General features: G+C 45.7%; 1 protein-coding gene across 19 annotated transcripts in view; it reads right to left on the reverse strand.

Annotated features, from left to right (window-relative positions):
- The window catches only part of DST (dystonin), a 2,190,048-nt gene that overhangs the window by 111,796 nt on the left and 2,051,361 nt on the right, over positions 1-26,891 (reverse strand). For all 19 annotated transcript variants that reach the window (XM_069606170.1, XM_069606155.1, XM_069606164.1 and 16 more), the window contains 3 exons: positions 23,784-23,939; positions 11,120-11,317; positions 1,950-2,078 (listed from right to left, as the gene is read on the reverse strand). In XM_069606170.1, the coding sequence (XP_069462271.1) occupies positions 1,950-2,078; positions 11,120-11,317; positions 23,784-23,939 (483 nt within the window). The remainder of the gene's footprint in view (positions 1-1,949; positions 2,079-11,119; positions 11,318-23,783; positions 23,940-26,891) is intronic.

Below are 26,891 nucleotides of genomic sequence, written 5' to 3' on the forward strand. Positions count from 1 at the left end.
TCAACAAATGTCCGAGTACAAATGAGCGTTAGCTTTTCTCATGTCAGACTATGCTGACCATGTAACTAAATTGCCCAAGATCTCAAGCAGTACTTTGCGAATCCAGTTGGTAAATGTGTTGATGCCACGCCACAGTGTGCTAGGCAGCCGTGATATGCAGATCCACACATCCTTAGAGTTACACTACAGGATCCCATTGCTATCAGGATCATGTGTAAGGGTTTACGTCTTTAGGCAAGAACCTCTGGTGAAGGTCAGCCATCTAGCAAATTTATAATCATTTGGTATTTCCTACAGTAACACAATGGGCCTCATTACAGGTCGGGCGGTCCGGAATTAACAGTGGAGGTAAACCCACCGCCACTGTTAATTCCGGATCGCCCGATCCCGAGTCCTGTAGGCGGGAGGTGATCTTCCCGCCAGGTCTGACCTGGCGTGTTGAACACCTCCCGCCTGCAGGCGGACGTGGAAACAGCAGCACCATCACGAGATGGTGCCGATGTTTCCACTTCCCCATTCCCATTGAGTCCTATTGGACTCAATGGGAATGGGGATTTACCGAATTCCACCTCCGGAATTCCCCGGACACCAGGGTCGTAATGCCCTGGTATTTCCGGGAGTCACGGAGGCGGAATGGTAATACGAGTCCGGCGGTAACCAGGCGGTTTTACCGCTGTGGTTACCGCCGGACTCATAATGAGGCCCAATGTCATCTTGTGGCTACTTTTGGGTTAAAAGTATAAATACTGGGTCAATGAGTATGTGTATGTGATAAAAAGATATCCAGTGATTGCAGTCTGGACACCGCCAGAGAGAAGTCCGCTGCACAGAAAAGCATTGTGCATAGGCTGAAGCACAACAATGAGCTGTGCTTCCTTCTGGTGGCACAATATCGCAGCAGAGGGGTTTTCTCCAGATAATCATAGTGGGAGCAGGCAGTAGGGAATGCGGTGAGGGTTTCGGAATGTCCCCCAGAGAGTCAGTGGGGGAGGTCAGGGGAAGGGTATCCAAAGGATATCCTTTTCATAACTTATTTGCGTAAAACATCCAAGTGCAATGGGAGTTGTGAAGACAATGTTTTTGTCACATCACATAGAACCGGGTCAGCAGCAGTTGTCAGCAATGAAAGCTGGAGAAGCATCTCTTAAAACTGCCTTAACCAGGATACTCTGGCTACTTCTCCCCCGGCTCCCCTCGCTCATCTATCTGTAACCGCTCAGGCACACATTCGTCCCCCCTCCCACCGTCTGGTATTGGCAGTCATTTACACCTTTCTAGGGTGCATGCTCCTCAGTGGCAGTCATGTGACGATTGATGAATGATATGAAGACTAAAATGCTTTCCAAAATTTGTTCTCACATTATTAAGATGGAAAACAGAAGAGACCCCCGGATGAACTTAACTGGCGTTCCAATAGCGGCTGTATACCACTAGATTCTAGTTTACCAACAGTCTCGTCATATTTCACCATGTACTAGTGAAACATGCATCTATTGTGGGCACATACACACACACTGAAATGTGTTAGTCTGGACAAAACGTGCATTCACATTGTACCACTGAACAACTTTTAGCAGCCGAGGCTATCTATGACAAACACATACAAGGCATCCAAAAAAAGTAGACTTTGAAGTCCAAATGCTTGTCATTATAAGGCCTGCAAGTCAGGGGATTAAGAACATGACCAAATAGACTCCAAAATGTCATTAGAAACTGTGAAGCCAAACATGTGATAAGTGTTAAAGGTTGCAAAGCTGAATTGCCGCTGTGCAATTGGCTCTGCTGCACTACAATGACATCGATGTCTTGAATGTGTACATTATTTCCCAAGTGTTGGTAATCAGCAGGCCTTGCATACGCTGTCATCACCATCACCATCAACATAACATGTTACATGACATCCTTGAATAGATATGTAAAGGCAATGTTGCAAGCATGCACTTACTTACCAGGTGGCTGTTGAGCTGCTCTCTGGCCGTCTCTGGGAGACCTCCGACAGGTTTGGACGACAACAGTTGCCGCTCAGTGTCTGCCAGCCATTGCTGCAGATCTTCAATTTCACTATGGAAACCTTGGGCCTAATTACACAAAAAGGCACACTTATTTGTATGACAATGCTGAGCATGTAATCAAATATCGGTTGTCGAGCACCAGTCATGAATTTTTAACATGAGCGGCCTCAGGTTTGCTAAGCCTTGTGAAAAGTAGAAAATGCCGGACAGAGAGGACTGTAAAACGTCTGCAGTAGGCTTCCAATAGAATGTATTTGTTACGATCCATATATTAAGTAGTCATTATAGCCTTATGAAAGCATGTAATATCTATTACAAAAATACAGCCTATTAGTGCCATGAACTATTCATCTACATAACATGGCAGCCTGCAAATTCTGTAAATCATGAAATGGTGACAGCACTACTCATCTGTAATATTAGGGATTAAGTACCCTCTGCTGGATGTTATAAGGGTATTGCAAAACACAGTGGAGTCCTGTGACCAAAAAGAGGAAGGAGGCCAAAGGCACAGTTCCTTTGTAAGGTCACAGAACTGCTTTGTGAAATTCAGTACCCTTTTTACAAACGGTAGGTTGTATTCTATTGCTTATAATACTCTCACCCCATTCAATAGCTGGCCTATTTATTAATCTAATGTAAGAGATTTTCCAATTGCTGATACATATATGCAGTGTGGAATCTGCTGGGATTTAAAAAAAAGGATTTAAAAAATATATATATATATGCAGCTTCTCTAGTGTGTTGTAGAATAATAATTTATTATTTTTTCTTTTTTCCTCTCACAAACTTTCATATGTTCCTTGATCCTGTCTTTTGTAAATTTGTAAACTTGCAGATTTTAAGTATGTAATTTAAAATTGTTTTTGAAAAAGTGGAGTTTACTCAGCTGAATTCAAATAATAAAAAAAAGTTTATGCAATTCAATGAAATGCATCTAAAAATGTTTGCCGCATTCAAGTAACATGCATTTGGTAACTTAACAGTTTGCAAGTTACCCCCCCCTAGCTCTTCCCTTCTGTTACTACTAGCACTTACCCGCGAGCCCCCTCCCCACCTCTGCACTTGCATGCTCTGAATGCCCCCAAGGTCTAGTAAGACCACATCTCTCATTGTTATATTTGCCTTTATTCCCATGTCCCCTCCCCGTTGCACTGTGGGTGCTTTGAAACACAACACAATTGACTCGATGTATAAGCGCCTTACAAATGCACAATAAATACATAAAATAAGTAATGCGATGCAGATATGTTCTTGCTCTCATGCATGTAACTCTAGCAGCGTTCCCCATCATTTAATGGATGCAAAAAGCTATTTTACAAGAAAGGAATTTGAAAAGCTTATCCTGGCTTAAATTAAGTGCTGTAGTAACTGCTGGAATTCTGCTCTGTGATGGCGCAAGCAGCAGGCACTGTGACGTCACCTCAAATGTAATAATTGATTACAGTGCGGTGGGGATCTGATTACATGTCAGCAGTGATGTCACAACTAGCCTGTGATATGAATATTATTATTATTTTTTAAAAAAAATTTCAGGCTAGCATTTATTACAATAAAATGGCGGCTGCTTCAGCCAGCACAAACCATATTTACAGTTGCCACTGGAGCAGTTCATTAAAGCCACGGCTAGCTTTTCAAATTCCTTGCTTGGAAAATACTTTTCTCTGACACTTACTGGCCATTCTTTGATGAAGGTCTCTTTATTTTGGGCACTGCAGGGCTCTAACACAGGAGAGCAAGAATTTACCTGCATGTTATCGCTTTTTTAAAACACCAAAAAAGGATTTTAAAAGCATTGCATTCAACTGCTTATTTATTGCCAAACAAAAAATCAGGATGGGAGACCCACAGATTCAGGATAATTTTAGTTTAATCTCTGAATTTTGGTGATGATACATATAATATATCAATCGACACTGTACGAAGCCACAGGGTACGAAGACTGGACGTAGGTGACTGGGATGGCGGTTCACGATACCCCACGGACAGTGTTTCATCCCTTCACCTTCATCCTGAAGAAGGCCATCCCAGTCACCTACGTCCAGTCTTCATACTGTGGCCGAAACACTACATTGTCGATCCATGACACAACTCCACCCCTTACTTGTACACACCTGTTGTTGTGTTTTTTTCCCTATGACAATACCCATGGACCAACTGAGGTCCTGGGCTGCATTCACTCTTGTGTTGTAAACCCTTGTTAACTGTGTATCCAAGAGATCTTGCACCATCAGAAGGCTTGCGCCCTCCACACTCTTGAGGGTGGTACCTAGTGGTACACCTACATATCAAATGTACAACTGTCCGTCTGTCTGTTATTATGCTAACAATTGATATATTATATGTATCATCACCAAAATTCAGAGATTAAACTAAAATTATCCTGAATGTCAAAAGTGTGGGTCTCCCATCCTGATTTTTTGTTTGAATATACGTTCACCCTCCTGGGCATATCAGGACCTAGCCAGGTTCCCTGTATTATTACTTATTTATTGCCAATACATTACCAGCTGCAAATTAGTATTTTTTGATATTTAAAAAAACCTACAATCATTACATGCATCAACAAGCGGAAGATCTCTTACATTAGATTAAGCGAGAAAACCACTGCCCCATTCTGAGTTTGGCGGCAATTTCAGGATTTCTCACAGAATTGCCACCAAAACGAATACGGCTAACTCCACCAAGTCAGTGTAATTACTGCCATGTTACGAGTGAGGTAACAACAGAGTTAATCCATTTTATAAATTCATAGGACAACATGGCGATGTTGGCAGATTTACCACGAGTTGTAACTCAGCCGCAGTAAATTGTCTGATTTCTGGAGGTGAAGTGGAGGATTTCCCGCCTGACATTTCTGGAGGGAAATCCTCCACTTCATCTCCAAACCGGCACTTTGGCACTGAAGTAAAAATGGCAGTAATTCTGATATTGGCCCAAAAATGGTAGTAATGGAATTACAAAACCATGGTTATCGCTCTATGAAACTCATAATGAGGCCTCAAGGATTAAAGTGGACGATGGGTTGGCCAGGTAGTATATGGATTAAAATATCAGCTACTTTACTTAAAAAGGATATTGAAAGTCACAAACTTTTTTTTTTACATTATAAAGGAACTTGGCCCTCAGCCTGGTTCCTTTATTTGGGCCCTCCTGTGACTTGCAATACCCTTATAGCATATGGTAGGTAGTCGATTGTCCTACATATAAGAACATTACATCACTACTGAACTGTAATAATGTATAGCTTTCTTGTAATGTTGCAATGCTGCTACTGTGGAGTATGAAAATCAATGCCCCAACTATTGGTCGACAAGTAGACCTTTATGATCGTGTGTTAAAGAAAATAACTAACCCACTACTGTGCCAGCATGTTAACTACTTGTCCAAATGCACAGAGTTGGGCTTTTAACAATGTTTTCATTAAACTGCCTAAAGTATGCAGTTGCATAACATTATACAATGCATATTAGTGTATTTTTGTTTATTTGTTACACATTTTCAGAAGCCATCAACAGTCCTTTCAGCATATCTAGATGAAGACAAAATAACAATACGTCGAAAATGTAGACATTAGCAGAAGAAATATATTCAGGTGAATCGCCAAAAAGAACCGGAAAACAAAATGCATGTGTACAATGATTGATAATCACTTATAGCTTATGTCGTTTAATAGACCTTGCAGTGATAGAACGTTATTAAAAATAGCTCTAACACAAATATATCCCTATCAGTGCTTAGCATCACAATTCGAATGTCTTTATGATGATATGTTGTTGTATACTCATATAAATATATATTCTGTAATACTTCATACCTGTTCTGGCGGGCATCCTTCAACCGTACACAGCTAAGGAATAGATGACAGACCTTTTCCTTTTCTCTCTTACAAAGTTTACACAATCTCTCATTGTCTAAACTATTGAAGTGGGAGAATGGGACAAAAGGCTCCCCCCAATTCCCTCGCGCCCCTGACCTAGAGGATCGCGACCCCAACACCCGCCACGAGATGAATTTGCCTATCTACCAGACGACCAAATACCCTGGTACAGGAACATACGGATGTGCCCACCAGCCTGCCCACCAGCTTGCCCCGCTCAAGCCGACACCTGCGGCATGGATGAACTCGACTGAACCATTCAACAGTAAAAAAACACATTGTTAGAGATGCCATGACGACCTAGCCAAAGGTCAGAACACCCGTGCAACCATGCACACTGGACACTCCCACACCAATCCACACGAAGAACATATTCAGTGCTATGACGTAGGTAACAGACACACCCCCTGACGCGCATCTTTATTATTTTTCACATAGGTTTTTCATAATGCAGAAACGCAAGACGCACAAAGCACTCATCTAAAATGCTTGCTGACGTTTCTCCTAACCCATGCATTGTGATGAAAAATGCAACGAAGACATGATCCTGTATATGAAGCAATATGATACCGTAACTTAAAGTGCCGTGCATTAAACATCCCCACCTATACACCAGGCCCAAGTAGGCCGCAAGCGAGAGCCTCCACGAACATTGAACGAACAAGAGTACAATTGCTGACCCTGCAGAATGAGCCCAGCGAGAACCGACAGCCAAGGGGGCAATGTTGCAACTCGCATGCCACAAGCCGAAGCCAAGGTCACACCTGCAAACTAAGCCAGACACACAGTGGAAAATACAACATTAAATGTGCAGAATTCTGCCTCAACCACGGTCTCTCCTCACGTGACCAAGCCGAACCTGACAGGGTGCCAGACCCAGGAGGGATAAGTCGCCTGGGTCCCACGTTTGAGACACAGGCTGCAACAATAAAGTGACCCAATGGACACCTACAGCGGTGGGAATAGTCTGCTCTCAAGCATATGAGCAAATCCACGCATTGTCTGCATAAACACATAGTTACATATTGTTGCAAATGACAGGTACACCGCGAGCTGGGAACAACGATGGTCCCAGGCTGGGGGGCTCGCGAGTGGACCAATCAGAACATGGGGCACTCATCACTGACGCCATTAACATTAGCCAATCATCAGGGGTCTTCGTGTAACAATTTTCATGTATCTAATAGAAGGGACAACCCAAGTATACCACCTGACTGACCCTTAACCACTAACAACGTTCTCTATACGTATGCTATACTAACCCTACCACTCGAGGAACCAATCCAGAGTGGCGATAGGTTTTTTGCTAACTTTCCCAGGTGACGCAAGTAGTGTGTCATACTGAAGCAAAAGGGGCCTGCGAGCCCCACGAATTTCGAGAGTCAGGACGGACGCGTACGATACTAGAACCATCCCTGCCGTTGTTCAATAAACAGCAGAACCACCTTGCTTCTTGTGTGTGTCTCATACTCATTTTTGGGATACGCGGGAGGAGTTGGGGCCTCCCTGCCCGGAGGTCCGCGGACGGCCCAGCCGACCCCGGGAGAATTTCCCCCCGACACTATACTCGTATCAGGTCCTGGCCGGGGACTGTAATCAGCACTGAGTACTCAACTTTGCTACATGTGCCGCCTCTTCTACCTGACTCGACCCTTCCCCACCCTCTCGACACTGCCTCCAATGGACGTCCATTCACAAACACTCTCTCTTCAAATTCCTTCTTCTGCTTTACAAATCCATCAATGGGCTTGCTCCTCCCCCCTCCTGTCTGACTTACTCCGTCGCTCACTGCTCACGCCCTGACATTGCAAGCCATAGTTACTGTTAGGGAGAATTCTCATTTATGTGCTAATTGCCTTCACCCTTGGAGACCCCCAGCTCTTTTGGTGGACTTTAATACTTTTTAATGTTAACCCTGGAGAGAGTAAGCCTTTTTTCTCACTCTCTCATCTATTTTGATCTGATTTGGATTATGTGTTTCTTTTGTTTTTGGAGTCTGACAAACTCCATAGGCATCTACCTTTTGTATGGTGACAAACAGCACCTTCAGTGCAGTGTCACAGAGAAATCCTTTAGATTTCTCATAAGGTTTAAATACCTTCTCTTGTGGGAACTACTGTTCCCAAGAATAGTAAAGTGAAATTGACTTTACTTACCTTTTCTCTTTGTAGGTCCAGCACACCCCATCTTATGTGGAGTGCTGGGGGTTACTTAGTAACCCCTTTTCCTATTTACTCATGTAACATTTTTTGTGTTACCCTCACAATTTAAAATGGCTGGTGGCAGTGGTTTAATTTTCCTACCATTGTGCTTTTCTACTGCAGGCTGAATCCTCAGCTGTAGTATAGCACCCATGGGTGACCATTTTGTCAAAATGGCCTTGGTATTCTTTTTTTGCCATTTCCTGTTTTTGAGGTCTTTCTTGGGTTTTACTCTCTGCGCCAAACTAGGCTTGAGCCCTTTGTTCATTTTGCCTTTTGCGGGCTTCAGTACTGTGGCTCCCTTTGTTCTTTGCAGGGAAGGCTTGACATTTTACCAGCTCGCAGGGGGCCGGTTGCAGAGCACCGCTTTAACAAAAGCTCCACCAGCACAACAGGGATGTCACACCAGGGGGATAATGACTGGAGTCTCTTTGATGAAGAGCAGACATGAGAGGGGGAATTCTAGGTATCTGAGAAAAATAATTTTATGTATTTTAAGGTTTTTATGAACACGTGAATTTATGAAAATTAGAAAAATTTGAAATGTCTATCATTGTCTTATATAAATTACATTTTTTAAAGGTTCTTTTTTGAATCAGCAGAAATAAAATTACATAAAAAAAAAAATAAGAGTTATCCACAGGAGAGGTGTTCCGCCATCTTGGGATTTCTTAGGCCACCCACATTTTCTGGAACTAACATCCTGCTGTTAGAGGAACATAGTAATACAGAAAACTCTGACCGTTGCAGGGGTCACAGGAAAGCCAGTAATATAAAGTAACATCAAATGGGTTTTGGACATTTATAAACACAGCTTCCCATAGGCGACTGTTATAAAGCCAAATATAGTTTTATATGTATTATCAATCTGTCACCAGCCCATGGGAAGGTAGTTATGTATAATTTGAGTCATGGTTGCCCACAATTATGGGCAGCCCATGGCTGGAAATATGTTTGATTCGAGCAGGCTATTTTTCAGGAATGTACATAATCGTCTGTCGCTGCCATATTGCCAAACTACATGGCAGTTCCTGGAGTGTCAGTAGACAGAAACCAATCAAGAGAATACAAGCACGTGCACTATACTTTACTTTAGCATGGAACATTTAAGAAAGTGAGGTTTGATTAGGAGAGCTCACTTTGAGTTTAGGATTACTGTTATCATTTTATGTTACAAAAAATAAATTAAAAAAAACATGGGATTGTCTCCCCACGCAGATGTAATTCTGTAACAGCCACGTATTAAACCTACAAGTGTGCTATGTTGCATAGGGAACAAATGCGAAGAGGTTGTGATAACTCAGTCCAGATTAGGTAGAAACACCATGTATCCCCTTGACGTGTTAGCCAGTGCAGGTATTGTTGTTGCTGTAGACTAGATAGTGCGAAACCCATTGTCCGGTCATAGCTGTAAATCATAGCAAATGGGATGTTAGAAGATAAAGGTGATGCATATAACAAGTGGTTCCTCAGCAGTCAAAAATGGTAAAGCAAAAACTGTTTTTGAAGATTTTCTCCTGGCATTCAAAAACGAGGCCAGGAACGTGCTATAACATATTCTCAACATATAGAGCTACATTATCAGTTTGGCTGCATTTCCGATAAAAATACTGCAAACTGTTAACCTTATTGCAACTCGGCCTGGTGGAAAATCTGTCACACGATGAGCAGAGAATTGTTGGTGATAATCAAATTGCAAATATTTACAACGGGTGACAACTCTACCCACAGTAAAGCCTTCATTTCCTTGAGGGAAAGAGAAGGACACATGTCCGGCTGTTTCTGCATGGTTCCATTGTTGCAAAATTGAAAGCAACAAGTCTGATCTTTTAAATACTGCCACTGCTGGTTACCCTGAAGATTTACGTTTGACCTGATCGTCTAACACAACCATGGCCCCTCTAGCTCCAACTCACCACCCCCACCCCTTCAGGCTCCCACTCTATTTCCCCATCCCCCCTCACACACCCCTCAGTTCATCTCCCCGTCCACTTACCTGTCACCTTACCACAAAACTGCGGCCTCTGTTTACTCGTGTGCACACCTTTAGCTGGTTGATTCCCCAAACAGCCCCATCATACCCAATACTTTTTTTTCCATCTGATATCCCCCTGCTTCTTCCTTCACTGCACTTCTGCATAATGCTGCTGGCCTCACGCAAGCCAGGGATGCCCGGGGAGTGCCCTCCTCAAAGATGGACCTCTCTTCAGTCTGCCAATTTCCTGCCTTTTAGATGACTGTCATATCTTGACAATGATTCATGGCACTATGCTTTTCATCATAGGCATACAGTCCAGCCAAGTGCTGGAGGGCTTTCCTTCACTTTACCTCACAAACCAGAGTTTGGAGATGTGGAAAAGTGGTGGTAAATCCCTGTGTGAGCACTATTTCAGCACCGTTAAACTCATAATGAAAGCCTCAAAACGGCTTGCTTTTAAATATGAGAATATTGAATTCTACAACATGTGCTCTTTCGCCTAAATCAGGATTCAGCTCTGATTGATTAATGCATCTTTGAAGTTAGAAGCCTATCAAAAAATATGTGACATGTTTTACAATGCTTTCATGCATAATTCATATACATAATGGTGCACCCAGCAACATAACAAAGAGGCACTGCTACCTTAAATTTCCTTAGCTTACAACAAAGATAGGAATATGTTAGGCATTTTCTGCTTACTAAAAATAGATTGAGAACACATCCAAAATGTACAACATTTCTCTTAAATATGTGACGCAAGAGGCAGACTTCACTTGGGATTAAATTGAGTTTAAATCCAAAGTGATGCAGTTTTGCGCTGTACGATCCAGGTTCCTGATGAAGGAGGAGCAATGGAATAAGTATTCCATCTCAGTGCAAACCTCTGGTCAGGAGGGATCTAACTAAGTTGGAGATAGAGACAAGTTCTTACATTATAGAAAAATCTCTCTCCAAGACATGTAAGAAATAGGTTTAATAAACTTGGCTAGCATACCAAAAATATGTTTGGACTGGCTCCGTATGCGGAACGCCCATTTAAGCATACCTGGCATAGTGCAATGTCCAACTGCTGTCTTCTCTGCTCTGTTGCCTCCAGCATTTTCTCCCAGCGTTGGTTTAAAGCTTGCAACTTGGTCCACAAACTGTTTGCTTCTTCGCCTGCACTTGACTCAATCAGGTCGTTGCCCGCTTTCTTAACTGTCCTTATGGTAGACTCATGAGCAAGGACATCATTTTGTAGCACCTACAATAAATAAGCCAACAAACAGTGGTGCATGATATTGCTGAATTAATTACTAATTAATTATTTACTTTAGCCTGAGAAAATAATTGAAGGCGTACCGTGTTTACACCAAACTGAGAACGTATTTGCTTATTTGAAGGGAAAGATGTATGGAGCTAAAACCCAAATGGACCAAAGAAAAAAATCACAGGCCATTTCAAAACAAGTTACAAACCCAGTGAGTGTATCTGTAACAGGAGTTGTGCCGGCAGGGATGTTTTTAACAGTGCGCACAATAAGCAACCGCTCGGGGCACAGAACAGGAAGGGGGTGCAGCAGGCGATAAATGAGTCCCTGCTAACAAGAATGACAGAGAGCAAACATCTACAGATTAAAAGAGGACAAATACCCACCATCCTCATAGTGTACCACATCAGCTCCACCTCCTGCCATTAAAGCTTGACCATACTATTGTGTTGGGAGGGCTTAACACCCCCATAATTTAGCACCTATTCAAACTGAACGGGGGAGGAGAGACAATCCAGAGAAAGAAAGGACTGCAAAGGTATTGGTCAAGGAGAGAGGAGTACAAGAGGCAGACAATGGGCCTCATTACGATTTTGGTGGTAGCCATGGCGCTATTGGCGGCATGGCTGCTGCCAAAATTGGGTCCGGGTTCCCAGAATGGGGAATTACCGTGCCATTCCGAGTTCGCAGGGGCCGGTAATTCCTCCCTCCAGGAACCCGAGCCTGGTCCTTCCCCATTCCCATTTCAGCCCCCATAGGGCTGAATGGGAATGGGGGAGGGAGCCAACAACAGGCCCATTGATTACGACCGGCCCATTGTTAGCTCCCTCTTCCCCTCGCGGGACCCGTTCTGCACGTCTGGTAAAACCAGGGTAAAAAAATGCAAACCAGACGTGTAGAGCGGGTCCCGCGAGGGGACATCGTAATGTGGCGGAATGGTGTTAACGGGTCTGCATCCTTTTGCGGCACCCGTTAACACATTCCGCCACTCACGTAATGAGGCCAAATGAGAAAGAAAGAGAAGGCAAAATAAAATAAAGAGCTAAAGATAGTGGGGGAGAAAGAGACAAAGAGAGGGGGGAGAGTTAGCAACAGAAAGAGAGAAAGAAAGGGGGAGGTATCCTCAGGACAGGGGAAATGCAGGGTGAAAGGGAGGGGTCGAGAGGAAGGCAGAAAAAAGGGTGAATGATGTGGGAAAGACTAGTAAAGAGAAGAGAATGCAAAAGAAAGGAGTATGACAATGACAAACAATAAGTCAATGAAAGAATGAGAAAAAGATGAGGGAAGGTTCCTGTTTGCAATATTGTTGTGTATGTTGTTGTCTTTCTTATAATTTATATAAGTAATACAACTTTGATTTCCAATGGTTTCATGATGAAGGGATCGCAGTGTTTGGTTCATGGTATGGGAGGAAGGCATGGGGGAGGAGAAAAGCACTTGCTAGTGTTAGCCCTGGGCGCCATATTCTCTAGAAACTACCCAGTGTGCTAGCCAGAGGCAAAGGTAACAGAGATTCAAGACAACAAAAAGTAAATGCTAGAGTTGAGTATTCCACAGACTTCTAGAACCAGATCCCCCTTTCATCAAACTCCAAGCCAAAAGCCTAGTGTACATCTGTGCCATGCTGCATCAGTATCCTGCAGGCCTGTTCTCCACTGGTGCAGAGGTCAAAGGTGCCCTGTTGACAGCTGGGGTGACAGCAAAGTCACTGACATTGTATTTAAAGTCTGCATCTTTCTTCCAAAAGGAATTCTGGTGAATTTCCCGTATCCGAAATGACTGAGGAAGAAATGAACGAATGTTATTTGTTCGAAAATAGCATTCGATTTTTCTTCCTGCTGCCATTTCGGATACCCCGATCCCACCCACCCCCTTACTTACCTGTCGGCGGCTCACTCCTCTATGTGCACAGAAGTGATTGGGAACAGGGGTTGCAGGGTCCTTTTCTTTCTTTCTTTTTACTTTATGCCAACGGGTGCAGGGGACACCCCTGCAATCTCCGTTGACATTATGGTGAACAAGGGTGCGGGGACACCCCTGTAGTACCTGCTCGCCTTGTTCACCATAATGCCACCGAATGGGGCATTTGGTGGCATTTTTTAGCCGTTTGAACTTTTCTTCGGCCGAAATTCGATCAAATGTCCCATTCAGACTTTTCTATTCGGTCTTTTTGTGCGTTTCCTTCCAAAAGTACATAATGATAATTAATTACCATCCTACTGGCAGCTGAATCTTTTGCCATAAGCCATTGCATGAGTTAGGAGTATGGTGGCTGATATTTCATACAAGTACCAAAGCCACGTTTGTTCTGTATCAACATTGTGAGCCCATGAAAGTCATAGACAGGCTTTGTGTATTCTCCCTAAACTGGCTGGCTCTGCTGCACCCAGCAGGACCATAGCCAGTGGGCGGCTGCCTTTCTTTGATCCTTTGTGGGGTCAGGTAACACCTCTGTCCAGCAGGACATTGCCTCAGCAGGAGCAGTACTGGGAAGCAGGAATCAATGGCAACACCCTAAACAAAAAGACTAGACTCACACCAGGGTTTTGCATACCAAAGGACCTTTGATGGTATGGGATTGAGAAGGGGCAGGATTAGTGGAGTCGGAGGGAGCTCAGCACAGTTGGGGAAGGATTCCAACATCTTGTTTCTCTTTATAACTCTCCTTCCATCCTTCCTCTCTCCTCCACTTCATCTAGCACAGAGCCAATGACTGCCCTCTACCCAAGCCCCTCCTCTGGCAGCCATCTTCAGATTTGGTAGCACGTAAAGTGGCAGTAGGACCAAGAGAAGAGCCGCAGGGGGGCAGGTGGGAGGGTTTCCCCAGCATGGGGTCTGCATAGATTCACATGTTCATGAATAAAGAATACATAGCAGTACACACATGCACAACCACGGGAGTTGCCAAGGCTCAACATTAAGCATCTCAACATTAAGTATCTCTTACCGCCTCACCAGGCTCACCTTCAAGTGAACAGTTTGCGCAGCACTGCCTGGCTAGCTCTGGACTCCCCTCTGGAATCCCTGTCGACGCGGTAGAATCGCGTGAAGGTGTGCGTCGGCCTCCACGTAGCAGGCCTGCAGATGTCCAGCAGGGGCACACCAGACAGGAACGCCATAGTAGCAGCGATCGCTATGGTCGAATGGGCTCTTGGACGGCCAAGCGACAGTCGGTTTGCCAACCAGTGACAATGAGTGATACAGCTGGAGAGCCACCTGTAAATGGAAGCCTTGGAGAGGGCCTTCGCAGTATTCACAGGGCCAAAGTTCACAAAAGTTGCGACGTCTTCTGGAAACTCTTTGTGCGTTCCACATAGGACCTCAGCGCTCTAGCCACATACAGCGAGTGCAAAGTCCTTTCAGGCGGCGACAAAGGCGTCGGAAAAAACACAGGTAACACCAAGGGCTAGTTTAGATGAAAGTCCAATGGCACCTTGGGCATGAAGGAGGGGTGCGTCCGCAGCACCACCCTCGTGTCGTGAAAAGTCAAGTACGGTGGCTTACAGGACAGGGCCTGAATCTCTCCCACTCGTCGTGCAGAGGTGATGGCCATGAGGAACGCAGTCTTCCATGACAAAACCCTCAGTGGTGCTGAGTGCATAGGCGCGAAAGGAGGACTCATGAGCCTAGTCAGAACCACATTGAGCTCCCACACCGGGGCCGGTGCCTTCATCGGAGGGAACGAACGGAAAAGTCCTTTGATGAACTCCTTGACCAGACGGTGTGACCATAACAACGACCGTCCCGGACCTCTGGTGTAGCGGGAGATAGCCACCAGATGAACCTTGATGGAAGCATGAGCCAGACCTGCTTTGGCCAGCGACAGCAAATACGGCAGCAGCTACGGTTCACAGAGGGTCTATCTTCTGTGCACGGCACCAGACGGCGAACCTCTTCCACTTATGTCGGTAGCATTTCAGTGTAGACAAAGCCCTGGCCTTGGCAAGCACCTCCTTGCAGTCTGCTGGGATATCGTATCCCCCAAACTCTAGCGCTGCAGGAGCCAGGCCTGCAAGTTCAGCAACCCTGGATCGTGGTGCAGAATCGCACCTCCTTCTCTGGCGAGAAGATCTGCGGCTGCCGGAGGCTTGACTGGAGGGGACGCTGACAAGTCCAGAAGGTCCGGATACCATATCTGTCTCAGCCACACTGGTGCTACGAGGATCATCCTGCACCGGGACCGTCAGAGTTGATTGACTATTCGAAGAAGCAACGGCAGCGGAGGCAACACATACAGGAACAGGCTGTCCCAGGGGAATCAGAATGCGTCCCCCAAACTCCCCGGCTGGGAAACCTGCTGGCGAACCTCTGGCACTTGGTGTTCATCGCTTTCGCAAACAGATCGATCTGGAGATTGCACCATTGTCAGAACAGAAGATCCACTTGGTCCTGCCGAAGCTCCCACTTGTGGCAAGAGCGCAGCTCCCAGCTGAGGGAGTCGGTGATGGTGTTCTTCACTCCTGCCAGATGAAAGGGGACAAGGAATATCCCCTGGGCAACGGCCCAGAGCCATAGGTCCTGCCCCTCTCTGGAGAGCTCTGGGGATCTGGTGCCCACCTGCTTCTGGATGTAGAACATCGTGGTGGTGTTGTCCGTGAAGACCCATACCACCTTTCCCTTGAGGGACGGAAGGAAAGACTTGAGGGCCAAAATCACTGCCCGCAGCTCCGGTAACGACTTCTCCTCCGGCAGCCACAGGCCTCTTGCGTGGAGACTTCCGGTGTGTGCGGCCTATCCTTCCAGGGAGGCATCTGTCGTGACCCTCTCCTGATGAGGTGGCCCAGGATTTTTATTTATTTATTTATTTGCATTTATAAAGCGCACAGAGCTGCCCTGAGGCATCGTGGCGCTGTTACAGAAGACTTGAGAGTAAACATAGCATAGGATGTAGCAGTAGATAGCAGTGGTAGAGCTTGCTAGGGTTACAGTGCAAGCATAACTGTGCAGATTAGTTCCGTGACTTTAACTGAATAGGAAGGTTTTTAGATTTTTTCGGAAGGTGGTGTATGATTTTTCATTCCTAGGTAGGCAGGGCATTCCAATTTTTGGGTGCGAGGTGTTGGAAGCTGGTCCCCCCTGCTCTGGTTCTTTTGAACGTGGGAACATACATTTGGTTGGCGTGGTGTGGTAGATCTGTTTGAGGTGCTGAGGGGAATTCTTTCTGAGAGATAGGGAGGGGCGTCTGAAGTAATGCATCTGTGTGTGATGGCCATGGCTTTGAAGAGTATGCGTTCCTTTGCCGGTAGCCAATGGGCGTTTATTCTTGCTTCCGAGAAGTGTTCCCTTTTGGGAATGGTCAGCGCATCCTGGAGCGCGTTGTTTTGCGTGATTTGAAGTTTTTTTTAAGTTGTTGATAGAGGTGCCTAGAAAAATGGCATTGCAGTAGTCCAGTTTAGTACCTATTGTGGCCCTGGCAATGGATAAGCAGTTTGTAGTGGAGAGGAAAGGCTTGACAGCGTTGATCACCTTGGTGGTGAGCACTGAGGCGGAGTCTATGGCGTTGACTTGGCGGTGTCATGCTGACGGAGACGCCAGGCATGACACCATGTTGAGCCGAGACCCAAGAAACAGCGCATCTTGCAAGGGCACCAAGCAGGACTTCGCATAGTTCACCGAGAACACCAGCTCTGTCAGCAGCTGGACGGTCTTCGCCGTGTGTTCGACAGCGATCTCCCTCGATTTCGCTTGGATGAGCCAGTCATCCAGGTAGGGGTAAATGTGGATCCCTCGTAGACGCAGCCTTGCCGCCACTGGCGCAAGGCACTTGGTGAAAACCCTTGGCGCAGACTTCAATCCGAAGGGGAGGGCCTTGAATTGGTAATGTTGCCCTTGAAGCACGAAGTGCAGAAACTGGCGGTGTCCCTTGTGAATGGGGATGTGGAAATAGGCATCCTCCAAGTCCAGCGACAATAGAAAATCCCCACTTCAGCTGCCTAGCACGTGCTGAAGAGTGACCATCCAAAACTTCTGGTATTTGATGTACTGGTTTAGACGGTGGAGGTCTAGGATGGGCCTCCAACCGCCCGTCTTCTTCTTGACAAGGAAGTATCGAGAGTACACTCTGGAGCCCCAGAGCCTCTTCGGGACGAGCTCCATTGCGCCCTTCTTCAGCATGGCCCGCACCTCCAGCAAAAACTGAGGGACGTGGTTTTCCTGCCTGGCCACTGGTGGTATGCGAGGATACTTTAGTTGGAATTCCAGGGTGTGTCCGAGGGCCAGAGCATCCAGCAACCAACGGTCGGTGGAGATGGACTTCCACACGCTGACAAAGTTCGCCAGCCGGCCCTCCCACCCGGGTGCGGGATGGGGCCCGACATCACAGCCGGTTCAATCTTGCTTCGCAGTGGAGGCGCCGCCTTGGCGACGACGGGGACCTCCTCCAGACTTGTTGCGGTCCCTGTAGGCCTCTTGGGCCAGAAGAGCAGGACGGTTGATGGTAGGACTAAGAGCTTCCCCCGAAGCCTTTGGAGGAACCATGGGATTTACCCCCGGAAGTCCAAAAGGACGGCCGTCGCTGTTGAAGCATGCCCAAGGCACGAGCCGTCTCTGTGTCTGCCTTGATGGCCTGAAAGGACTTGTCCACAGTCTTTCCAAATAAATTGTCCCCCCCCAAGGGCATGTCCAACATCCTCGACTGCACATCCTGCGGAAGGCCCTTAACCAACCTTGCCGACAAAGGCAAATGCTGTTGCCCATTTGGCGGAATCCCGTCTCGGCAATATCCGTGGCCACTGTAATGGCATGCTCCGATACCACTTTGCCCTCCTGCAGGATCTCCAAAGCTTCCGCTCTCTTGTCATCGGGAAGGAAGTCCAGGAGGGGAATAATCTTAAACCAGAACTCCCTGTCGTAGCACCCCATGATGGCGAGGGCGTTGGCCGCCTTGATGGTCGTCGCGGCCGACATGATGACTCGTCGTCCTATGGAGTCTAACATCTTCCCCTCTCTGTCCAGGGGGAGTAGGTTGTTTTGTTTGTTTATTAATTTCTAATGCGCACCAAACCTGAAGGTAACAGGGCACAGCCATAAGGAGATGCAAAGCTTTCATAGTTACAGGTATGGTTACAATGAGGCATATATAATTACAGATATATTACAGTAAGACATATATACAGACGTACAGGCTACAACAGGTTAAGGCGCGGAAGAGCCAGAAGATTCGAGATCACCGAATCCGGGGAAGGCTGGGTCCTCAAACACTTGGCTGCAGAGTCCAGCACCCTGTACTTTTTTTCGTAACAGTCCCTCTCCGCTGGGGCCGAGGTCGGGTTCTTCATAAGCGACTGTCCTTTGTCCCAAATGTCGTCCAATAGCGGGATCGAAAGTATGTTCTTCCTCTTAGCCTAACGCCATTGGTACAGGAAGCCCTCTTTCTTCTTTTCCTCGGGGGTCAGTTGAAACATTTCCGAGGCCCTAGAGATCATTGCATGGAACAAGCCTAACTCGTCGGGCAGTGAGGCTCTGGGCGGCGGAGACAGGTGGTCTCCTAACCCGCCGTCGTCGTCCATGCTCGTTGTCGCCTTGTCCGGGTCCGTATCCTCCCTCGGTGAAGGTGAGGGAGGCGAAGGGTGACAAGCCGGTGGAGGGTAAACTCTCCTCTTCTTGGCAAGGGGCTCGCCTGATGGCCTAGGTGCCGCGGGGTCTCCCGCCGGCAGAAGGGGCACCCTCATCCGGATCTCCGAGCACAAGGTGTGCAGTGCCTGGAGAATGTACAACAAAATGTCTGCTGGGGGTTGAGGTGGTTGCTGAGGTGGCGGAGGTGGGAGCGATGGTGGCAGCGGTGTAGGGTCCTCCAAATCCTCCACGCCCTGCTCCTCCTCTTCGGTCTCGTCGCCATTCTCGACATCTCTATCGTCGGAGTACCTCCCGTAGGACTTGGCCTCGACAAACTTCTCTTCCAAAATGGTCTGGAGAGAAGAAAGCTCCTCCTCAGAGGAGATGTCCGTGCCCTGCAGGACTATTGTGCCCCCCCCCCTTCTCTGCGATCAGGGGAGACGGTTTCCAGGTGATAATGGGCATCGCCTTCTCCAGTGTTTTCTCTATGGGCTAAAAGGACGATTCCCTCCTGGCAGACAGGGAAACTCCGGCTTGGGGGCCGTACCCGGGGGACCTGCATCCACGGCCTTCGTTAGGGACACCACCACTCCTTCAATGAGAGGCTTCATAGGGTGAATCTGGGCCTCCACGACCTTGGTCGAGCCTGAGGCCTTCACCTTGGAGGGAGGGTCAGCGCCCCGGTCCCCCTTGGCCTTCTCCTTCTGGCCCATCCGGGGCTTCTCCAGAAGCTTATCTGGGTGGTCCGACTTCCTCTTCTTCGCCGAACCGGAGCGTTGGCTCGTGGTTGGAGGTGCTGGAGTTATAACTTACCTGCGAATTGCTTGTTGCCATTCTGAAAAGTATACAAAGTTATTTACTTACCTCTGAATTGTGTTGCAGTATTCTAGAAAGTAACCGAGTTGGTATGACTGGATTATTCCTGAAACTGAATCATTGGAACTGTGTATTACCAATAAGGCTTTACTCACCTTGAATGGCACACTGTCATTCTAAATGTGTAGCATTAGGTTCTTACTTTGAACTGTTTACTGCCTTTCAGGAAAGTCTTATAGAGTTCTTGCTTAACTTAGAATTGTGTTCCACTCTTCTGAAAAGTGACATAGTATAACTACATATTCATGCAATAGAAATAGTGTAAGAGTTTCTTCCCAATAGGGTTTTACTCACCTTGAATAGTGTATTGCCATTCTAAATGTGTATCCTGAGTTCTTGCTTAGTTATCCACGAAGTGCATATTGCCCCTCTGAAAGGTAATTCAGAAGTTCTTGCTTACCTTAGAATTGCGTTCCACTATTCTAAAATTTTATGTTAGTATAAATGCATCATTCTTGAAAGAAAAATAAGTTACATATTTTGCAAGGTACTTACTCGTAACATTGTTGGCATAACTATATTATTCCTGATACTGAATAAGTAACATAGTTTACTACCAGTAGGGCCTGCTTACCTTGAATTACATACGGTCATTCTAAAAGTCTACTAATGTGGTTTTACTCCCCTTGAGTAGCATACTGCCATTCTAAATGTGTAATACTAGGTTTTACTCACCTTGAACTGAACACTGCTATTCTAATTAGGCTTTATACTTAGGTTTGCCAACCATAAGTTTTGTGTTGGTTTTTATATTTGTGTTTATGAACGATAATAGTACTTACCTTTATAAAGAATTCTCTTTGCCTGTGTACATATAAAATAAACAATTTTTACAATACATCAGTTTATCAGTGTTTCTGTGGACCATATATATACTACTGGTTCTTTGTACCCATCTACAGCCCTCTCTACCTCCTAAGATAAGTCATAAGTGGACTTATGAAAAACTGTCCTAACAGAGCCCCAGCTCGGGGGCAGATTTTAGAGACTGACAGAGTTCTGCCCCGTCCACTTAAAGCTTTTTCCACAGCTCAAGTCTTCCCTTTATTTCACATTGGAAACAGAACATTTCTGTGTTACTAAATGAATGGAACTACATTCTTACACATCTGGAGACCATGCAATCTTACGTTATACATGGAGGTGCTGGCTGCAGGTTCTTTTCACCTGTTGACAGTCCATCCTACTGGTCACAAGTCTCTGTTTTGAGTCAAGTACTCGCAAGCAGATAACTGCATGTGCGGAAATGCATGATGAAATGTATTCATGGAATTCTGGCCCATAGTTCCTTTGTCAATCGGCAATGTGGTGTCAAGCAGACTGTTTCTTGACGGGCTTCCAGTGGAAGGTGAGATAGATGAGTGTAGATCCTTTGAGGACCAGATGCTCTGCACAGTAAATGAACACAGGGAGGACACAAGATGTGTAAGGCATGCCAGAAATGTGAATTAATCACACACTGAGGATTGCTGGAGTGCCAGAATTCCTGAAAAATGTCATTATAAAAAACAGCTTTGCCTATCGTTGTCATGAATATATAAAGCACTTCATTCCATCAACCTCCTAGCGTTTTTGTACTTAGTTGCACAAATCTGGATAAACAACGCTGAGCCAAGACACACATTTTGTGCAACCCCCACCCGTTTCAAGAAAACTCTATACTTCCCCATGCCATTATCTCCCTTGCCGACTGCCTGCAATGTTACTGCAAATGATTGCTGATCTTAGAGCAGCACGCCTTCACTTCTCAACGCTGGGCATGCAGTACAAGAAATATAATACAAAAATGTAAAAGCTGCCTTGCCAGTGTAGTGTATGAACATCAGTGATAGCTAGGGCCCAATTATTTTCCAGCATGCCTGTTACACATCGGAGTGGGCATCTCCCCGGCCACTGTTGACACTACCCACGGCTGCTCCATATTGTGCCAACATATCTGTGATAAAAGCTGATTAAAGCTGCAAGTGGAACATGTTATCCACTGAAAAAAAGAGCAAGCCATGCTGTCCTCCTACGGTAAATTGATGGACAAATTCAGGCAAAATCATTGCATAACTGATTAACTTGCCTACCAAAAACTGCTGCAGGATTGTCTTATATAGGTTGTCACTCATGACAGGAACTCCTCTATAATATTGACCTTTTCACTAACATGCCCCTCTGTGTTGTGACCGCTGACTGCCCTGTTGTTCCCAACCCACAATGATGGTTATTACAGTAGAGAATATGCAGCAAAGTCATGCAGGCTGAGTGGATCAGTGTGCGGTCAGGGCCAGCATCAGTGCCCAGCATTGTCACTGTCCAACTCATTGTTATTCATGAAAATGGATTAAAAAAAACCCTGCCAATCTGGGTCATCAGGTTTATCAATAACTATGATCCGGCCCAGGATGCAGACACTGCTGGACACTGCAGGCCTCAAAATCAAGGTTCAATGATCAGGAGCTAAAACCAGCTCCTGGGTGTCAGGAGTCACCGAGTAGGCAGGAGCTATGGCTAGGTAACCAGGAACAGGTACACAGTGCAACACAAATCTAACTGCCAGCTGAGATGCACAGTTTAATTGTTTGGCTTTTATGCATGAGCCATTATGTTTAAATGTGTCACAGATGTTTCGTAGTTCTTTATTAACATTTTCTAAGACTCAAATTTAAAGTCACATATGCATGTGTGCAAAGCACCACTTGGACTAGAGAGCCAAAAGCAGATCCTGGTAGCTGTTGGTTTCAAGGTAAGCAGGGTCCCCTAGGGCAGAGCTAGGAGCTAAACAGGTGCCAGCAATTTCGAACCTACACTATGGTTATTATATTACTATGACTGACTGCCAGTTAATAATAATACAGTCGCCAAACACCACAACATAATCAAGCTAGAATCAGCAATAAGTTCAGGGGCTCAGAAATAGGTGCCAGGGCAAGCCCCCACAAATTAATCTCTGAGCCCTGCCACTTGGTTCTATGAGGAATTGACCAACTACTGCTCACTGGTACTATCCTCCTTTCTTAAATGACTGGAAAAATCAGGTTTTCTTATGAGAGTCTATGACCGAATAAAATAAATAATGGTATGAAGTATTTTGCTGTCCAATTGTTTTTTTTCTTCTATTTGTTGCATGACTAAAAGCGAGCAAACTCAGGTCCATCATGGGAACAACAATCTTCGAAGTCCAAGGCTCCACAGAGAGAGCAGAATGAGCATTAAACTAACCAGCTGCGCCCACAATTAATAAATCAATTTGTGAATGCTGCCCCCCCCCCTCATTATTGAGTCTCAACGTGCGTAGGGACAGTTACTCACACTAATTGAACATACAGATGGAGCAATTAACACCAAGAGCATCTTCTGTTCCTGAAGGCAAGGCGTCTGCAACCTGCAGGTTTCCACGTGTTTTGCACTACAATTCTCATGATCACTCAGCATAGACAATGCTGGTCAGTGTGGATGTGATTTGTAGTGCAAAACATCTGGACAGCCAAAGGTTGTAGACCCCTGCTGTAGGCCAATGGCAAACAAAGAGGGTTTACTGGGACCTCAACTCATAAGCATTTCACAGTTACTTAGAGGGCACATGGCCATCCACGCATGCCTTATGAAAAGTGCTCAGAAAAACTCAGTAGTGAGTGCCCAAAAATGTTTTCCATGGATGCGAGCTGCGGTCACCAGCTCACAGAGATAACTTTAGGCAAGCCTTGGGCTGAACCCTAGGAGCCCCAGGCTCGGATTCTACTGTTCACCTCTACATGCTAACGCCTCACTCCAGTCGCATACCACCAGCGCTGAGTCACTCCTGGGTTCTCATGTTGTTCTGTAAAATCTCTGAGCACACACTTCATTAATTCATCCTGTAGGTGAAATTATTCCCAGGCTGTCGGCTCCAAGCTGGATCCGCAGATTCCAACCCTTAAATGGTGTCCAGGCACACATCTAACAAATGCTTCACTTTACAACAAAATGAGCTCGCCAATGGGGAGCATTTTATAGAGTTGCATAAAAGGCAGCCAGAAATTCTGCATGAGAAGTAAGTACTTACATGATGTTTGGCGAGTGCAATTTCTATAGCCTTGGGGTCCCCGCCGACGGGCTTTTGGTCGTTCAGAAGCTCCTCCGTGTGTGTCAGCCAGGTCAGTAATTCGTCCAGGGCATGCTGGAATTGCCCCAAGGCCAAGAGAGCGCCTTCCAGCTTGTGCTACAATGAAAGCAGAGGTGGGTTAGATGGTGTGGAAATCTACACTAGGCAAAAAGAGTCAGCCCAAGCTACTAGCCAGCAGAGATAGAGGCTGTGCAACTGTGACCCCAGCATTGGCATGGCTACAAGAAGGCTCCCCTGAATTGCTTTGCATTGTGTTCTCTTCAGTCAAAACATATTAGTTTAGCTGGAGCAGTGATAAGGGCTTTGAGGGATTCGACCTATGGACATTTTCGAAAAAGAATGCAGCAGGTGGCATTTTGGATTTTTCTTCATTTTCAACCTCTTGAAATGTCAACTTATATGACCGTTGAAACAGCTGCACACTGTTTCCATTCATAACAGTTTCATTGTGAAATGAACTAGTGGTACAGTGGGTTTTTTTATTTCATTTTTTAAAACAAACTAGATTCAGAGGGAGGAGGCCTGACTCTTCAGTGTAGCACAATGTATTTGGTCAAATGTATTCTTCTTCCCCATGCAGAGCCTCTGGGCGATGCTGCTGGGGGTGGATTTAGGTACCACAAAGTGACCCAGGACTGGTTGTGTTTATGTTAACAACACATTGCCAAACCTTTAAGTCATCATAAAAATGAAAGAGCAACATATCAACACCAAAAAAAGATTCGTGGGTCCAAGCTTTTTGTTTTGGCCATTGAGGTTATGCGCTTAAATCCGCTACGCCATATTCACAAAATATGCCATAATAAGCAGAAAAACGGACCCTGGCCTCCACGCACACCCACACAGTAGCTAGAAAGATGTCCTTAGGTTCAGCAGATGGGTTTGGTACCTTACCAGCTCAACAGGAGCCCAACTCATGTGTTTAGCTTCAAAAAGTCTATTAAGTAAAATGAGCAGGCATGCTTTACCTGCAGAAAGCACAGTTCAGTGAATGTGAACATGGTGATATTATGTATTTATGTATTGTTCTGGTGAGGTGCTACATGTCACAGGTGAGCGGAGCAGTGACGTCTTTTGGGAGGGCAGAAGGGCTCGTAGCTTGGGGGTGGGGGCAGCACATGGATGCCGATTTAAAGATGTCAGTGCCCATTGTTTACAGAACACGCCGGCAGGGGGCAGCAGAACGATGGAGGACAAGAAGGGGTTACAAACGAGAATTAAAGGTTTGTAGGTCCTTCCAGGACCTGAGCAGGTTAGTTTCCAGACGTAGAGCTGTGGGGAACGTGTGAAATGGTGTAACCCTTTTTGCATAGACATGTGTTTGCATTGGGAATACATGCACGCTCGTAAATCATCTCGAGGTGCAAGGCACTGAATTGTGTGCCACTGGAGGCGTGGTGCACATTCAGAGCACAACCTACAGTTCCCTATGGGAGGTGACATAGGGGGCAACATGGACCATAGAGGTGCCCATTGATGGGGTCTTGACGGACTTGTTTTCAGATGTTCTACTATGAAATCTTGCGCAGTTTGCATTGATGGTTAGGCAGGTCAGACCCAAAATGTAATTTTCAAGTCCACTAAACAACGCGGTTACATTTTTTTAAATTGTTTTCAAAGTAGCGTTTATTCAATTTTTATTACTTTTTCACGAGAATGTCCACAACGTGGTTTCCTCAAATGTTTCTAAATTAGTTCGTTTTTCTTCCCTTTGAGGATGGTCTGATGTTGGTGCCCACGTGCTTTTTTGAAGGGCCCCCGCTTTGAAGGGTGATTGAGCATGGGCACGTCTCCAAGCTGGAGTAGGGCACCTGATACACAAAGTGCAGACCAAGGACCTGTGGAAATGGCAGATGGTGTGCTATACTCATTATCCTGTGGGGCAGTACTCTGGGTGACGCAAGGGCTCTCTGTGTTTTTACTGCAGAAATGTTCCTGTAGTATTTTTCCTGCATTTTTTTGCCAAGCCTTTTTTGGCGCAAAATGTAGGGGTGACCCACGCACTTCCCATGCTCCACATCGCCTATTTCCTCACCTAAACACCCTCCCCTGCATTTTGAGGAAAAAACTTCAACAAAAAAAGCAAGGTAAACAAATATGCTCTTGAATGTCTGCACTAAGAAGACTGAACCAAGCAACTTCAGTGATTGGCAGTCACAGGGGAGGAAATGAACGTTGGTTCACTGCAGTCAGTCCACCATACTAGAATCTCTGGTGGACTGACTGGCTGGTGAGACTTGATATCTGCCTGCCAGATCCATTGTTATGGGACTGAAGGGGAGCCAGTGCGACAATAACACAATTCTGCATGAGGGGACAGAATTTAGTCCCAAAAATCTTTTTTTGTGTTATAATCTGCAGACTTTTCACAAATCTTTATATAAAAAAGAAAAAGAAAGAAAGAAGTATAAAAGAACAAAAAACCCATGCTTCACTACTACAGGATACAAAAAAATCTATCATATAAAACAATTCACTGAATAAATACACTTTTTTTTACAATTTTATAAAACCAAGCGCATTCAGAAATCTTAACACTTCAAACACCAAACCGATTTCCTGCCCTGAGGCAAGTCTCTCCCAAAAAGGCCAGGAAGTGAGCCATTTCTCCTGCCCCACAAAACGCGAGAATTGCTTCACTCGGAGGCTTTGCGCGGCTATACTTTCGATCAGGATATGCTGTAGGGATTGGACTGGCTGTGTACTGCACAAGTTACATCCAGATTCCACTGACCCCGAATTACTTGTTGCCCGAATACTCTGTACCCCACTAGTTATTATGGCATTCTTCCTAAATCTTAGAAATTCCACTCTCCATCTGGCATTAGGAGCATGGGTGAGGTATACCCGCAAGGTACCCCTGGAATTATCCTTAATCTAGTGAGAAGAAGTGATCACCGATGATTGCATGGTATCCACTGTGAGGGCCCAGTCCAAGATGGCCTTCTTGACACCTAAAGGATTTACAACTATGTTTTCCATGGGGGGGAGGGGGTTTACATTTTGCAGGATTTTAGTAACAATACCTTGCATTTGTGTCAGGACGGT

Source organism: Ambystoma mexicanum, chromosome 4p, assembly GCF_040938575.1.
Source record: "Ambystoma mexicanum isolate Mex_15411 chromosome 4p, UKY_AmexF1_1, whole genome shotgun sequence".
NCBI classification, from domain to species: domain Eukaryota; kingdom Metazoa; phylum Chordata; class Amphibia; order Caudata; family Ambystomatidae; genus Ambystoma; species Ambystoma mexicanum.